This window comes from Falco peregrinus, chromosome 12 (assembly GCF_023634155.1).
Source record: "Falco peregrinus isolate bFalPer1 chromosome 12, bFalPer1.pri, whole genome shotgun sequence".
NCBI lineage: Eukaryota > Metazoa > Chordata > Aves > Falconiformes > Falconidae > Falco > Falco peregrinus.
The window spans coordinates 12,463,224-12,479,870 of NC_073732.1; the positions used below are offsets into that span (position 1 = coordinate 12,463,224).

General features: G+C 41.9%; 2 protein-coding genes across 5 annotated transcripts in view; both read right to left on the reverse strand.

Annotated features, from left to right (window-relative positions):
* Positions 1-2,215, reverse strand: part of TFDP2 (transcription factor Dp-2) — a 63,163-nt gene extending 60,948 nt beyond the window's left edge. For 2 of the 3 annotated variants that reach the window (XM_055816988.1, XM_055816986.1), the window contains exon 1: positions 1,803-2,107. The gene's annotated coding sequence lies outside the window, so the exon portion shown is untranslated. Of the gene's footprint in view, positions 1-1,802; positions 2,108-2,143 lie in introns of those variants that run through there. The other variant, XM_055816987.1, reaches the window with a different exon arrangement.
* Positions 2,216-2,365: 150 nt separating this feature from the next.
* Positions 2,366-16,647, reverse strand: part of GK5 (glycerol kinase 5) — a 29,315-nt gene continuing 15,033 nt past the window's right edge. Inside the window, exons 12-17 of one of the 2 annotated variants that reach the window (XM_055816814.1) lie at positions 16,075-16,160; positions 13,891-13,994; positions 12,485-12,544; positions 9,548-9,681; positions 8,119-8,251; positions 2,366-7,126 (exon numbers count right to left, since the gene is read on the reverse strand). In XM_055816814.1, the coding sequence (XP_055672789.1) occupies position 7,126; positions 8,119-8,251; positions 9,548-9,681; positions 12,485-12,544; positions 13,891-13,994; positions 16,075-16,160 (518 nt within the window). In that variant the 3' untranslated portion in view covers positions 2,366-7,125. Of the gene's footprint in view, positions 7,127-8,009; positions 8,252-9,547; positions 9,682-12,484; positions 12,545-13,890; positions 13,995-16,074; positions 16,161-16,647 lie in introns of those variants that run through there. The other variant, XM_055816813.1, reaches the window with a different exon arrangement.

Below are 16,647 nucleotides of genomic sequence, written 5' to 3' on the forward strand. Positions count from 1 at the left end.
ACTCCTATCAGGAGTGTATGTTTTCTGTGAAGTTAATTACATCAATATAGCTCAAGTCAAATGGCTTGTTTTTGTTGTGTTATAAAAGTGATTTCTGTACAAACGGGAAGTGGTTATAGGAAAGTCCAGTAATTTCACAGTGAAATAAGATCACTCTTAAATTCATCCATGACACAAACTTGCTAATATTTAATAATTTTCAGTTTTTTCCTAGTATACAACTACATCATTTGACCTATTACTCCTTCCTCTTCTACAGGCATGAGACTCACTTCACAAGAAAGTTTTCAAAGGATAATAATTTATCCTTTTTTACTTTTATGACCACCCCACCTGCCAAGCCTTGTCTTATCTATAATGCAAATTTTTCCTTACTTTTTCATGTTTCTTCAAAGTGCTGTTTGTAGCACCCTATATGCTGTTTTGCACAGAAGTTCCTGAAATTCAGTACTTCACTATGTACAAAACATCTCTGCATACACATAGCATTGGCACAAATAAGGGCTGTTAAGTACCATGCTGCATTTGTTCTGTAACACTGATCATCTGTCAAAGAGCCTTTGCCCCATGGGTACAAGTCATACATTTTTTTTGTATGAGGATATAATACAATCAAATGAAGTAAAGTTAATTCGGGAAGGGTAAAGAAATGGAGAAAAATTTATTCACTTATCTTTCAGTTTATACTAGAACAACATTATTTTTTAACCAAATGTTATATCAGGTTACAAGTATTTACATCACACAACCTCCAAAGTTTTGCTTTGTCTTCTTGTCAGCCTAATTAAACTACATCAGTGACAGCAGTTGAAAAGAAAATAATCTATCAGCTGCTGGAAGTATTAGTGAAGAGTCACGAAAATAATTGACTTCCAAATTATGAAAACTGACCAAGTAAAAAACTTTAATTTTTAGACCGTATGTTAAATCAGATCAATTTAAACTATTCACTTTCTCTGCCAATTCAAAAATTTACAGAGAAAATAAACATAAAGTCCTTTCTACAGAGGACAACAGCATAAGCTCTCTGCTAGACAGCTCAGCATCACCCCTTCACTCGGGGAGGGAGCACGCTCTCTGATGTGGTTTTCCTCCACATTTCAAGGAAGTTTGCTTATTCCGTATTTTCCTCCTATTGTTTGTACTCCGACTCCCAAAGCCGGTATTTGTATTTGGCCGTCAGGCCCTTTGCGGCTGAGACTCGGGGCAGGCCTGGAACTCAAAGGGCGCAGGAAGAGGCGTTAAGTTTTGCTGTTGCTGCCGCCGGAGCAGCCCTCTCGGGGCGACAGCCGCCAGGCACAACCACCACGCTGCGGAGTTCAGGCCGTACCCCGCGCGGCCGCGGCCCCGGCCGGCCCCTCCTCGACCCGCCCCGCGCCCGGCGGGGGCCGCCCAGGCCGCCAGCCCCCTGCCCCACCGCGGCAGCCGCCCGGGGCCGCCCCGCCGCCGGGCCGGGCCCGCCGCCCTCAGCGCGCTCCCCACAATGGAGGCGCGGGCGGCCCGGCAGCGCGGCTGTCACCCGCCGGCCGGGCCCGCCGCCGCCCGCAGGTGTCAGGCACCGGCTCGCGCCCCTCCCGGGACGCAGCCGCCGCCCGCCGCCACCTCCCCCGCGTGCGGCACGGCCAGGGCGGGGGGCGGCCGCGGGACCGAGCCGCCAGCCGGAGGGGAGAGGGGGTGGGGGTGGGGGGCGGCCGTTAGGCGTCGCGGGAAGCGGCGTCCCCCCCCGCCGGGAAGAAAGACGCTGCCCTCCCTCACAGCCTGCGTCGTCGTCCGTCCCCCCCCCGCCCCGGCTCCCCGCTTACCCGCAGGCCCGGCAGCGGCGAGGGAGGAGGCGGAGGGAAGGCGGTGGCGCGGGCCGGGCCTAGGCAGCGGCGCTGAGGCGACGAGACGGCGGCGGCCCCTCACCGGCGGCCGCGGCAGGGAGCCAGCCGCTCCGCCCGGCCCCGCGCGCCGACGACGCCTCTCGGGCGGGCCGGCGCCGCGCACCCACCGCTCGCGAGGAGGCCCCGGGGACGGGAGCCCACCAGGGCCAGGCCGCGAGCCCCGGCGCGTGGCAGCGCGAGCGCTCGCAGCGCCTCCAGCCCGGCCGCCGCGCGCTCCCCCCCCCCCCGACCCCCCCCCCCCCGCGCCCGGCCCCACTCGCCGCCTCGCTCCGCCGCCGCGCCGCGCGCTGCCCCGGTCCTTCTCCCCCGCACAAGCTTGGCGGCGTCTGGCAACCGGGTGCGCCCATTGGCCGCCGCACCGCGTGAGGTCAGGCGGCCTCCCCGCGCTATTGGCTCGATCCCGTGTGTGTACACACGCCGCCCGCCAATCCGCGGGGCGACGGGCAGGGGGCGGGGCGGAAGGGCGTGGCCGGCCGGGACCGACGGCCACCGCCTCCCCAGGCAGCCCCCGGTCGGGCCGCTCTGGGGCGGGGGCCGCCCACAGCCCCAGCCGCCCTCCGCTACCGGCGCTGCCCGCCGGGGGCACCTAGCGACGCCCGTATTGTGTTCGCACAGACGGAACGGCGTGGCGCGGGGTGCAGGCCCGGTCGAGCCCTCCCGCGGGGAGCTGGCGCTACCGTGCTCAGGGCCGCGGGGTCCGCCCGCCTCAGGTGACGGAGCGCGGTCGCGCCGCTGGCGGGGGCGGCGCTCGGGGAGCCTGGGGCACGGTGGGCGTTCGGTAACGGGCCCTGCGGCGGCTCCGCAGTTTCTTCCCTGGGAAACAAAGGCGCTCTGGCTAACAAAGGGACAGGGTACCGGCGCGCTGGCCCCCCGCCTCTGCCCCCGCCGGGAGGGTCGGGCCCCGGGGAACCGAGCCCAAGCTCTGCGCGTAGGGCCCACGATCAGAGCTGGAGGAAGTATTTGCTTTCAGCGTTTCCTTTTGTAAAAATTGATTTCAACAAGGCAGGATGAAGTATTCTTACAGAGAGAGCACGAACAGAAAACACGCCAGGGAGTTAAAACCCAAAAAAGATCGGCACTAGTTCCATTCAAAGCAAGCTTTCTTACAGTCTTCCTCCTACAGAGCCAGGCACACGGCCAAGGCACACAGCAACCCCTTTTTCAGATTTCTGTAACACAAATTCACCTTAATGCTGCTGAGCAAGAGGAGCAAAGCAAGGTTCATGTGGATGCAGGAACAGACGCTGGTGTGGAAACCTCTAGACCGTGCACAGAGCAGACCAAACATATGAAACTTGTGTTTTTCTTGCTTAAAAAAACATTAATTACTGTAGAAAGACATATTTGATCCTATCCCCTTTACTAAAAAGGGAAGAAACGTCAAACAGCTGTTCAGCCTGTAAAAGAGAATTCTGAAATGAAGGAGCAAGGAGAACACTGGCAAGCAAGAACTGTTTACTTCAGAGGGATAGTTCATGAACTGAAAATCCAGCATGTGCACAGGAATCTGCTGACTTTGTGCTTTTAGTTTCTTTTCATCCTCTATAAAATACCTTCATCACATGCAACAAGACCTTTATCAACATTCGCAGTGTTGTGCAAGATAACTTCATGGAAGCATTAAAAAAAATGCAACCTGTTGTGTATTTCTCTTGGAGACCCCTGTAACAGGTACAACCACAACAGCTAACATGAAGGAGACCGAAGCATGCCCTGACACAAGCGCAGAAGGCACGCGCTGCCTTAGAAAAGGAAGCAAAACGGAAGCAAACCAGGTTGGCTGGTTTATTGCACTATTCAGTAAGTTACCAGAGCTAAACAAATACCTGAACTCAAATCCAGCTGTGATAACGACACTTACACTTCAAATACCTCTTTGTAGTTCATTGGTTTGTTTACTTTTCTGTAAGAAAATACTGATGGACTGAAGTCAGATACTGTAACTGATGAGGAACATGAAAAATAGGCATTTTAACCATTAAGGAGAGAAACAGGAGCTAGATCATTGCTGTAGTTTGTTTGCTTTCAACAGCCAACTGCAGAAAGACATGACTATACATTTACACTATTGAGTCTGAAGCTGCTGAAATAACGATCAGTTTGCATGAAGAGCAAGTATGCTACTGTTGTAACATTCTAAACCAAAACACAGTCTTTCAGAACACAAATCCCGAACTTTCTCCCAGAATGAGGGCTGCATTGAAACACATCTTGGAACAGTTTCTTTTAGGCACGCTAAGGCATGGGTTTAAGGCTACTTACAGTAAAACCTGCACTGTGGGAAATTCTCCTGTCTCCAGAAACGGCCAGTGGTCTCCCACCATGCTCCCCCTGGCTGGTCAGATCCCTTTCAGATGCCCCACCTTCCCCTTTCACAACGCAGTAGTTCTCAACACTTGCTAGTTTCATTGCTTTCTTGCCAGCCTGCAACCCTTGCTGTGACAACGTATACAAACACCCACCCAAAACAGCTCCCCCTGCTTCTTTTCTCCCGCTGAACTTGCCCTCCCTATAAAAACTGCTGCCCAACTTCAGGGCCAGAGCACTACTGTCTTTCCTTACTCAGCCTGCCATACTGAGATACCTGTTTGAAGAGGGGATCACTGTTGTACTTGTTGGCTTGGCATTAAGAGCACAAAACCCCCTCAATTCTGTGGCCCACTGACTGGCACAAAATGGTTCTTACCTTTTCTCCCAAGGCTGCTGTTCAACTGGTAAGCCTCACTACTGTGCCCTGATCAAGAAAACAGTGGCACTAGTTGAAGGATCTTGCTACAGAGATTATGCCAAAAAGAAGCTAACAGGCTGGAACAGGAACTCAGTACTTGCCTTTTTTTACTTTCTTCCAACAGGAAAGTAAGTATAAATGTGCTTGCAAAAAACCAGATAAGAGCAACAGAATTAATTTTACATAACATTAGCTGTTACACAAGAGAAGAAAACACCGCTTAAAAGAAAATGGTACTCAAAAATCTTGGCAAAGTTCATTACTGTAAGATTTTAAACAGAGCCAACACGACTCTCTTCTTAGTTATGTAAGAAAACTCCTACGACGTCTGCTCAGCATTTTTCAGCTATCTGGTAACTATTTTACCTGCCCTTTCTCTTGACACACAGTAATTAATCCAATAGTAGTGCGATCCCTCCAACATTAGAGGGATTTATGCCATGTAGTCCCCCTCATATATAATAGGACTGTATGTTGTTATGTATGATCAAACTGCCAAACTGGGATGAAATTATCTGCCATCAGCACCATGTGTACCTGTGAAAACAGGATGCCCAAGGATAATCAACTCATCTCAACTGAATTTCCAATCTTCACATGCCTGATGAGGTGCATTACTACCCAATCCTAAGTAAAACATTCACAGTATCAACATGGTGTCTCTCTTAAAAGATAAAACTACAAGCTAGTTATTATTTACAAATGTTTGTATGATCTTTACTATCAAACTCAGCTGATAGCAAAGGTAAAATTCATATATACTTTTCAAACTGATGAAAACAACTCCTGAGGTAAAAATCTAAATATTTTAAATAAAAGTTAGTATGACTGAGTTTCTATAATGGTCTTAATGCCCTTCTGTACAGCAAAAACTGAGACAGCAAAGTAGCTGTAAAAGCGTAACTAATTGCTTAAAACTCATTTCAAATCCATTATCAATTAACAGGTACCACTTAAAGATAATCAGCATATTAAAAATTTCCTGTGAAGATAAAAATCAATTTTTGTTGTAACAGACAAGCAAAAGAGGCTTAATGATCAGTAACCAAATTTCTTCAAGCTGTCTATTAGTCTGTTCCGTCTTTGGGCAACTAAACATCACAAGCTGTGGCAGATGCTGTAACCTCCGAGGGCTGCACCATCTTGGTAGGGTTAGACACCCCGTTTGCTGCAGAGCCTTCCTCACTACTTCGAACCTCTCCACGGAGAACTCACAACTCTGCAGATCATTTGAAAGGCTCAGGTGGTCAATATAGTAAGGCCTTGTTGGCGTTCTTAATTTGCAGTGAGGTTTGTCTCCTGTAGATTTGAGGCTAGTGACAGTAAAACGGGTGAATTTTCTGCTTACAATTAAACAGTAATAACAGTAAACAGTTATGTAGAATAGGTCCTCCAGGACACTAGAGCAAGAGAACTATGTAATGTCTTGTGTATCTTCTATCTTTCTAGCTGTGCTACGGCTGGGATGAAGACCACCACCACGTACAGGTGCCGTGCAAGGTGCGTGGCTAGCTGAGATACCTTCAGTGAAGGAATCCGAGCAGAATCAGATTCAGTTGCCATTAAAGCTCCATCTAGGTACACTGTGGGAGCCCTAATCAAACCCAACAAAATCACAAAACTATTAAGTGAATGTAAGTCAAGAAGCCTTCATAAAGAGGGTAATAGGTGGACATTATCCCTAGGCAGACCCTGATGAAACTAAACTCCTTCAGTGAGAACAAAGTGTAGAATACCAGTGACCGAGTCACAAACTTCTGCCCAAAATGCCAGGCTGGAACCCTGTTTGGCCGGGCTAGAAGAACCTTCTTGCCAATGAGCACTTTCTTTGGTTGCAAGGTTGGGATGACAAGAGAAAATCACAATCTGAACACAGATGTTGATGCAAAGCAAGGGTTCCAGATATCCTGTAAATACATGTTCTTACCTTACAGCAGGAGGAGGAGTGGAGGGAATTTCATCAATAAACTTTAAGAGTCTTAGCACCTGGACAGCCATATATTATGGTCCAAAACAAACCAGCCAAACCAAAGTGTCTATAAAGCTGTCAACCATATAGGTCATGTAGTCTGCTGTTATTACTAGAAATCAGCACACAGAACTGTTTCTGGACTTCAGGATTCCTGTCAAGGTAGGTTCAGGAGAGAACGGTCTCTGCAACTTGAAGGATACCCCAGAGGGAAAAAACAAAAAAAAGTGCCAAGATGTAGCACATGTTGAAGGTCAGAAAGTAACAGAAGAACAAGAAAAATGGTATGACAAGCTAAGGCTGACAGGCAAATCAGATCTAGTCTGAATACCACCACTAGTGTAGATGCTCCAACTCATGGCTGAGTTCACAGATGACTGTGAAAGGAACTAAGGCAATGCTGTATGATTTGAACTTCCATGTTTCAGCACAAGAAGTGGTGAATGATAGTTCCTTGGTCCTCTTCAATAATGTTAAATATAAAAATTTCTTGTCTCCAGTGTGTGTGTGTAACACAATCACTCACAGCTTGAATTTGTCATTACTCTGAAATGAAAATATTTAATCGTTTCACATTTTTGAAACTGATTTACACATACTCCTGAGAAAATCATTATAATTTAACATTACTGATAAACAAATACATAAAAATTATAATTAAATGTGTTTTAAAAATATCAAGTAATTCATAGCTTCAAAAATAGCTTTTTGACCCCTTTCAGCTAATAATAATTGGATTTAACAATGGGCTTGAAATACTAATGTTAAGGATTTTTACAAGTTAGGCAGCATACCTGTAACTACTTCTAATGTATTTGTATTAGCCATGCCAGATAATACAGCTTTTGGTCTTTATAAAATTTTAAAAAAATTGAGTTACAAGCTAGATAGGAATCATCAGCTGCAAAAATCCAGGATTTTTTTTTTTTTTAATGGAATACTGAAAGCATATTTCCTTTTGTATTTCATTATAATTTAGTGCACAAAAACATTATTACAGAGCTGGGTCAAATGCTTCCTTAAAAAGTCAATCAAAAGGCAGTAAGAGGCTACTAATAAGAAAGTATCTTTGTACACAATCAAGTTCATCACAACCTATCTCTGAACAATCATTTTATGTTTCTTAGAAATGCCTAGGGAAGTATATGTGCCTTTTACCCTTTCTTAATGATTAACATACCAAAGATTGTAAAGATCCAAAGGGAGACAAGTTCCTCAGTAGAAAACCCATCAGAGGAAAAAACTCTCCATCTCTATCTAGTACAGGGTAGGATTCAAGCAGCTGGGCCACCCAAAGGAGGTCACTGAAGGGACACAAATGCTGCAGCTGGACTACAGCTGTCATAGGGATGATAGGAAGGTTCGTTATGGTGCAGCAAATAATCTAGCAGCAGGGGGGTAACTGAAGTACCGTATAACTTCACATATATTCCATCACAAACTTCATTTACTGTTTTTACTGTCCTGTTAATGTCAAGATCTTATAAATATGAATTAAAACATTTTAATTCTTCTGTAATTAAAATGCCAATTTCTACCAGTGTAGGGAGCGTTTCATTGCTTGTAGCCAGGTATCCATAGCAGGTCTGTATTCCTCAGAGTCCTTCTGGGGCTCAAAAACTGCTTCTATTTGCCTTAGCTTCTTTAGTTGTTCTTTGTCAGTCCAAAATCCTACAAACAGAAAGTTCATTCTCAAGCTGAACTGCAAATATGTTATTTTTGAGTTTTTTTAATCTATTTCCAAGAGATCCAAAACAGAAACACAGTAAGAAATCATGACAGCTTTTCTTTACTCAACCAACAACTTTCTCAGAGGGAAGCATATTTTTAACGTTGTGAAAATCCTTTCCAACAGCATCCACTTGTTTGGAATCCTGACAACAGCACATCTGCTTAACTGGGACGATTTCCAAGGAACAGATCTGCTACACTGAAGTTCCCTTAGGTTTCATCCACACTGTGCTTTCGGCTGCAGGTCCCTCTCAGTGAAGAAGGGCCACAGAAACCAACACTTACCACTTATTTCTTTCTTAGTCTTAAAAATCACATAAACAGCAGAAAACACCTCGTGTTACACACTCAGATTGATTCAGTAACATAAATTATTCTTGTCTGTCAAGGGCTGCAGCTTTCTTACAGTTTTAATTGCCGAATGAGTCTTACCTGAGCATATAGTTTTTATCTTTCAGTTGTGTTATTTACATATCAAAGCAGTTAACGGAAATACATTTTGTAGGTGCATATTAAGCAAAACCATTGACAGTTTGTTGTTTTAAGTCTGGTTAATTATATAAAACAGTTCTGTGTGAGAGCTGGATTATTTTTTTTCCTGATAATAATTTATTTTGTACTTCCATTGTGTTTATTTCTGTGAAAACCTTAAAGACTCGGTTCACAGATGACAGGACACAGCTTCAGTAGGAATGACAGGGCTGCACGTAAGCACAGCAGCTTCCTTGTCAGGTGATCCATCCCCACCAAGCACCACTCCTGCCAGCTGGAATAAGGGACTGGACGCAGAGTGTTCAGGTCAAGAAAGAGGGAGGCAGCAATGATGGGGTCCACCCTCTTTTTCTCCAGTAGTATATCCTTCTAAATATAAATGAACCTTACAAACGTATATGCAGATATTTTTCACATTAAACTCATTGTCACTATTCATTTATGTAAAACTTAACAACCATACAAATACTCGGTAAACTGGGACATGGTGTTAGAAATACACATTAGGTCCATGATTTGGCTTCTTTGGTCCATCAAATACAAACACATGGGTACAAAGCACTACACAGAGAAACACAAACACTACTCACCCTGGATTCCCACAAAAATGGCTAAAGTAATCCTTTGAGGATTTTTTACAATTATTTGAAGTTATGCCCTTTTTTGTCTGATTTTCTTACCCCTCTGTATTTACAAACGTGCATTAGGAAGGAAAAATCAAAACCCTTTTAAATGTATACATACCTGAAGCAAGACCTGCTAGAAAAGCTGCACCAAGACTAGACATGTCTGCATTTGCAGGTTTTTCTATTTTCTTATTAATTAAATCTGAAGTCATCTGCATGACAAAACTATTATTACTGACACCTCCATCAGCTCTACAGGGAGAGGGGAAGAAGTAAAAAAAAAAAAACAAACATGTTTAGTTCAAATGCTTATTGCCAACATTTCAGATAACTTCTGGGGTTTCACACCTATGCATAAATCTTCCTATCACTCATGCACAAATGCAAAAAAAACCCCAAAAACCAACAGTACCTATAAACCAGGGAGGAATGCTAGACAGGAACACAGGAAAGACACATTATCAAAAGCTTTGCAAGCTCTGTCTTCTAAAACTATCCATAATCCTGGTTGAAACGTTAGGGTTCATAACAGAACCTTTACATAGTTATCACCACAACATGACAACAGTCAAAATCATTACATTAAACAAACCCTTTCAAGTGTTCTCAGATCTGGAAAGGTACTTTTTTCATTACTACCAAATCTTTGTAGTAGTCAGCTAAAATGCCTTCACAGTTGCTTCTTTTTATGAGAAGAGAATGAGGCTTCCATCTATTTTCCCAATTGCATCATGTCAAAGACCCTTTTAATGAAGAAACTAGAACTTATTGATGCTACTCTCTAATCATCTGAGAGCAATTACTAGTGGTACAAAGTAATCACTCTTGCAAATAAAAAATAGCTATAACAAAAAGTAATCTTTGCATTCCCATAGATTGGTTCGTTATGCTGTTGGACTCCAATACCAGCCAGGTAGGGAGCTGTTCTATCAAATGTGGTGCAGTAAAGACATCTACTGTTTATTACTATAGAAAGTGTTTGGCAATAGAACTTAACAGTTGCTTAGAAATCTTCAAATATGCCAGCTGAAATCTGTTACATGTGATACCTCAGAAAACTTTTACATAAATGTTTTGGCTGTTTCTGAGACTACAACCAGGAGACACTGCCTGACTAGTGATGTTACAGGGCTTTGCTTGTTTGCACATACAGTTAAGCTGGGTTACCACCTCTACACTATGGCATAAAAACCTTTAACTGGCACCGTCACTTTCTTAATGCTGGTGACATGCATTTTCCTTCTTCTATAAAAATAAGACATCCATTTGATTCAAGTTATAAAGAGAAAACTTCCAAATAGCTTTACATTTAGCTAAATCTTGCTGCTAGATACTTTGAAGATTCAATCTGTACAGTACATCTTCTAGCTCAAAAGTTCCGACGTGCCGTTTGACTGGGGATGTGCTATTTCACAGAACAAGTAGATAGGTGAGATTCCAGGACTCCAGGGACCACCAGCATCATCCTCATAAAGGCTGCCACAGACTGCTACAACATAGGACGTGAGGACTAAAACTGAGGGCTCCTTCTCTGTGCTTTCCTTGATAGCGTTGAGACAAGCAAAGATAAGTAATAGGAATGTAGAGGACTAATGAAAAGGATGACTTTGCAAGAGCTTGTAGGAGTCAGACTGGGAAGAAACAAGCGATACAGGACAACAGCTAAAAAGGGAATGAACACATTTACGGGACAAAAGAAACAACAAAAAAAATCAAAAAGGTAATAGATAGGTGTTAATGATGTGGGGACAAAAGGATGGGAGAACAGTTTATAACCCTACTGAAAAACCTGTTCAGTGTTATCTCATTATCTTCTAATGCTTAATCCACAAGTTGAAATGCTTAATCCACAAATTGAAATGCTGCTGATTGTAGTTAATGGCTACAGTCAGTATCTGAAACAGCACATTTATGCTACTGAATAAAACAGAACATGATCATACAATTTAAAGTTTACATTACAGTGTAAATGGGATCAGCGTGCCCTATGTAGTACTTCCACACCTCCCATTTTTCAGTTCACATTCTTAATATTCTCAAATTTTGGATGCAATTTTCTACCTAAAAAAGCTTCCCAAGGAATAAAAAGTTGCAGTACTTTTCATCAATTCGTTCTCATTAACACCCCAAGCCTGGCTGTTCCTTCATCTTTGCCTGCTCTGTCCCAGTACGATGGAGACAGGAACTTTTACCTCCCCCACTTTGTACTTCCACTACTCAAAGGTCTGATTTCTCAGCTGTCTGTCTGTACGCCTGCCAGTCTATGCTCCCTTTGCATGTGCATCAGGAAAAAAGCCGCAAGGGGACAGGAACGCTCGCCTCTCTGTTCTTGACCGTGGTATCACGATGACCCCTGGCTGCCAGAAGGAGAAATTTTGGAGAGCTCCCTCAGCGTGAGGGCTGCAGGCTCCAAGACAACTGACTGGGGTGTGCCCACCGACCTGTGCCATGTCGTTTTCCAGCAATGCATAATTCAGGTCAATTTTTCCAAGACGTTGTGAAAAGCATATTCTACGGATCACTGTTACCTGGCTACATCTGATTTGCTTCTTCAAAGATTGAAGCAAACCCAATGTCTTAACAATTGATGTCTAAAAATATTCTTCCTCTTTCCCTCATGAATAGATCTCATGAACTGATGTCCTCAAAAAGCATTCAGACTGTGGGAGACTGAGCACCGAAAATTTCAGTATGAAAGAATGGTATTAAAGGGTAAACGGACCTTTGTTATTTTCTTGCAGAAACAGAATGTATTGCTACATGCACTTTAGTGCTACTTGAAATCATGAATTTGCCTTGTTATTTTTTTTAACTTCAAATTATTAGAGCAATTCATTACTCACCTACTGATCACCAATGTCAATAGCTCCATTAAGAACCAGCCTTTGTAGGGGAAGACTCTACTGCCACTTAAGTTACATTCAACGTTTGACTTGTTAATCATCTATTTCTCAGCAGCAGAATTTTTACAGTAAGATAGAATACATAATACAAGTTCACACCTGTTTAAAATCAAACTACCATAGATGAAATTTTAAAGTCACACAGAACTTACCGAATAGTTTGAAGAGGAATGCGTACCTTCTTCACAATGATATCATAAAGCTGTTTGTTTCTTTAAAAAAATATTTAGTTGAATTAAGCATTATATATTCCATAAAGTGTTTCCAGTATCTACATAGTCAGAAAATAAAATACAAGGCAAAAAGTGCCTCAGTTGTGTCAGAACTGCTGCAATAGCCAACAAGTTTCCAGAATGCATAGATTAAAAAAAAAAAAGGGGGGGGGGGGGGGCGAAGACTGACACCATCATTGTTATACACCATTACAAAGGCACAAGTATGGCTAATTCACAGCCCATTCCACAGCAAGTCACTGTAGAAGGCATATTTTTCCCACCTGAAATTGCTGATAGGTTTCTACAAACAAGATGCAATTGTTGATGTAACAAGTGGTTTAAAGTGAGGAAAGTAGGTCTCCAGTGTTAATACGTGTTTATCTAACTGTTCTTTAAAGCGAACATCTGAAGGCTGTGGGTTTGACATGGGAGAAAATCTAAACACAAAGGATCTCTACCCTTTTCTAGTTAGGTATTTTGAAGAGATGAGATTCTTAACATCTCTGTTTCCAAGAGACCTGTGCATCAGTTCAGGAATTACTGCATGTCACATTCCTCTTACAGTGCAGAAAAAAAAAAAACCACATTAGAAACAGCCGCAGCAATGCAGAATGTTAACCTTCCTCCAGACATCCTTTCGGCTGCTTTGCTGGAGGTTATTATGCCCAAAGCAAAGGTGGTGCCTTGCTAGAAAGGATCATACCCGTGCTCCCTAACCGGCCACAGTGCAGGTGAGCCAGGCTCAAGCCATATTCAAGTTCAGTTCAAGGCACGCTATTGGGTTTGCAAGGCAGAACCCATGTGTTCTGCAACGAGCTTCTGACGTGCTATCATCAGTCACTAGAAGGTATCTTTACCCTTGACAGATCTGCAAGCTGTTGTCCATTCAAATCTTTAAAGATGCTGAAGATGCCTATTACTGCATTTTATTAAACACCAAAATTTCGAACTTTAGCCAAAAACCTAATATAAATCTTCCAGCTTCAGGAATATTTTAAACACAACTGGAATGAGCTATAACTGACAAAACACTGTCAGGAGAATAAGGACAAACTTTAAACAGAAAATATTTTTAGAACAAGCAGAAAACAATATAATTTAAGAATCTCTCTATGGTTACTTAACGACATAAACTATGAACTAATAAATATACAGGGATTTATTTCTAAAGCGTTAAAGAAAAAAAAAAGGAAGCAGCTAAAATTCCTTTTCAGTGTATGAGTAATGGATTACTATGATTAATATTTTACAAACTGCAGAAGTTCACATATCCATTTAACACTGCTGATCAAAATAAAAGCAAGCATAAGAAAATATAAACAAGATAATAAAGCAAACAGTACCTGAAAGCTACAGATTCCAATATAGCTCGTACAAGATGGTTTCTGGTAGTAGAAGGTTTCAGCCCCATGAAAGAGGCACATAAATATGGGTCATTCACAGAAACCTGCAGGAAGGATTTCACCATGAGTTCAGTGAATTGTATTTGAAGGCTTTTGAGAAAGAAGTCAAATAGTAAGAAAAAAAAATAACTTACGAAAATTACAGGCAGCATAGTGAAAGAAGAAAATTGAAAACAACACGTAAGAGGTATATAGTGTTATTTTAGCTAACTCAGTGAACAGTTTAAATAGTTTCTTTCAACAGAAAAAGGTTTAAAGTGACTTCTTCCAAATTTGATATGGTAAACAGCACTAATCTGTACGACCTCTTTAAAATACTTATAGTGTCCAGGACAGGGCACACTGATACTGCTGTTCCCTAGCAAGATTTCACATATACACTATTTTTTTTTTAAAAAAAACCACCACACTCCTCAACTGCTAAAAGATGAACTGACTTTTTAAAGTAACACTGAAAAAGATGGTAACACTTTTTCTTAGTTTATACTACAGCTTGTTACCAGCGGCACTGATAAGAATCCAACTAAAATTCTAATGATCACCAAGTTGTTTTTTGTTTGGGGTTTTTTGGGTTTGTTTTTTTTTTGTTTTTTTTTTTCTTCATGAGAACTAAAGGACTGATCTTCTCTCCACCCCTCTGATGAACTTTACACCACAAAGTATTAGTTTGCTGGGCTGTACCTGGTTTGGGACAATATTAAATCTTATTTTCACTGTAGACAGTACTTTTTAAATTGAAACAATCCTTTCCAGTTGTTTCATGCTAAATATCAGTTATGATAACACTTACCAGAAGTTTGAATTTCACGCTAATAAGATATATACATACATATTTATAAAGTAAGTTAAGAAAATGCTATAATATATTAAGAAAAAAAATATGTATGGACAGGTATACATAGCCAAAAGGAAAACTAGCATTTTGCGTAAGCTCCTAACTAGAAGAAACTTCTGCATTAAAGTAAAAGAAAAGAAAAAGAGACAGAATGGGTGTTTACCAAGAAGCTAGCTGGGATTCCTTCCTTCTGGAGACAGTGTCAAGAAAGCAAGGGGGGGAAAACCCGCAAAGCAAACCAAAAAAGATCAAATAAAAAAAAAGTTCTACCAACATCTCTAGAACTTGAATATTAATTAAACTGAAGGTTCAAAAAAGATTCAGACTAACGTTTGCCTACCTCAGGATTCCTGTCTGCAAATACTGGAATTTGGCATGACTCAATGCTTGCTTATTCATAGCACAATTACTCACAGTAAATGCTAAATGGAAGCATCTTAGCGTAATCAAGCTCTATATCCCTAAAACCAACTCTAATGATTAGGGTGGCTGTTTGAGAGAAGGTACTAGGCTACCTGTCGAAGAAATAAATTTTTACTTTGCGTTGTTACATTAACATACAGGACTTAAAGGTAAGGTTAAAGATGTTAAGTTTCTTTAGAAAAACACACTAGTCTTAGGAATGATGACACTGAGTATGGTAGACCAATGAAGATCCAGAAAATAAGAACTTTTAGAAACACACAGAGAGATGGGCTGGTATACATTCAAACCAATGAATTAGTAAAACTTTCAAGAGAAAAAAGTACCACACTCAGTTTGATCTTTCCCAGAAGTGTTTATATATTAGTATCTTTGCTTTTCCTAAGCTGGAACTTGCTATCTTGCTCATATTTAAGTACGTTCAAATATTCTGGTGAATTGCAACCTACATCTTTAAAAGAGGCAGAATAAAATTAATTACCTTAGAACGCTGCTTAGAAATACTATCTCACTGAAGGCTCTGTGTAAGGCAGAAAAGCTATGTGATTGATTTCTGTCTCTGCAGGCACTGAGGTACTATTAGCAAGTCATTTAGCTTATCTGACCCCCAGGTCTCCACTTGCAAAATGGAAGTAATTTCCCTGTTTTGTAGGGGTTTTTGCCATGGGGGGGTGGTGTTTAAACACACTGATATGACAATGATCTTCATACCTTGTGGTGAGGGACAGATAGTGAGAACCTGAGTAGTACAGAATAAATACTGTGATAAAATGTAAATTCCTACATTTTAACATGTAAAAGTTGAATTTTTAACCGGGTTATTAAACCCCACATCTTTTTAATTTTATAATGAATAGTAATTTTACCTGAAAACCTGGAACAAAACAAACGCCTTGGGAATCAACAATACTCTGTGCCATTTTTGCTGTTTCATCTACATTGGTGAAAAGACCTGTAAAGACGCACAAGTCATACGCTTTTATTATTTACTTCAATTTCTTCATATATTACTAAGATAGAAAAAAACAGAGTGAAGACTATTTCCTTTTGTAGTATTCTCAAACAACAAGTTCTAAGGGAAATGATCACGTCCATCAGTCATATTTAAAAAACCAAGCCCTACTCAGATGAAGATTAAACTCAAAAGGATCCTCTCATAGCTGTTACGCTATAGCCTTTTCACCTTCACATCTGTAAGAGGTCACTAGTTTTCCAAATAGACATAAATGGGAATTGAGAATGCTAACAAGGGCACCCTAAGTATGCTAAAACCCTAGATTTGCAAAAATAAACCATGGGGTTTTTCCCAAAAAAGATGTCACTATCAGCCCAAGCACTGAAGCACTAGACAAAATCCTTAATATCCATCATTTTATCTGCACCCTTAATATTTTTAGAAGTGACCAACTCATAAATAAGGTAGGTCCGAATACTGCCTC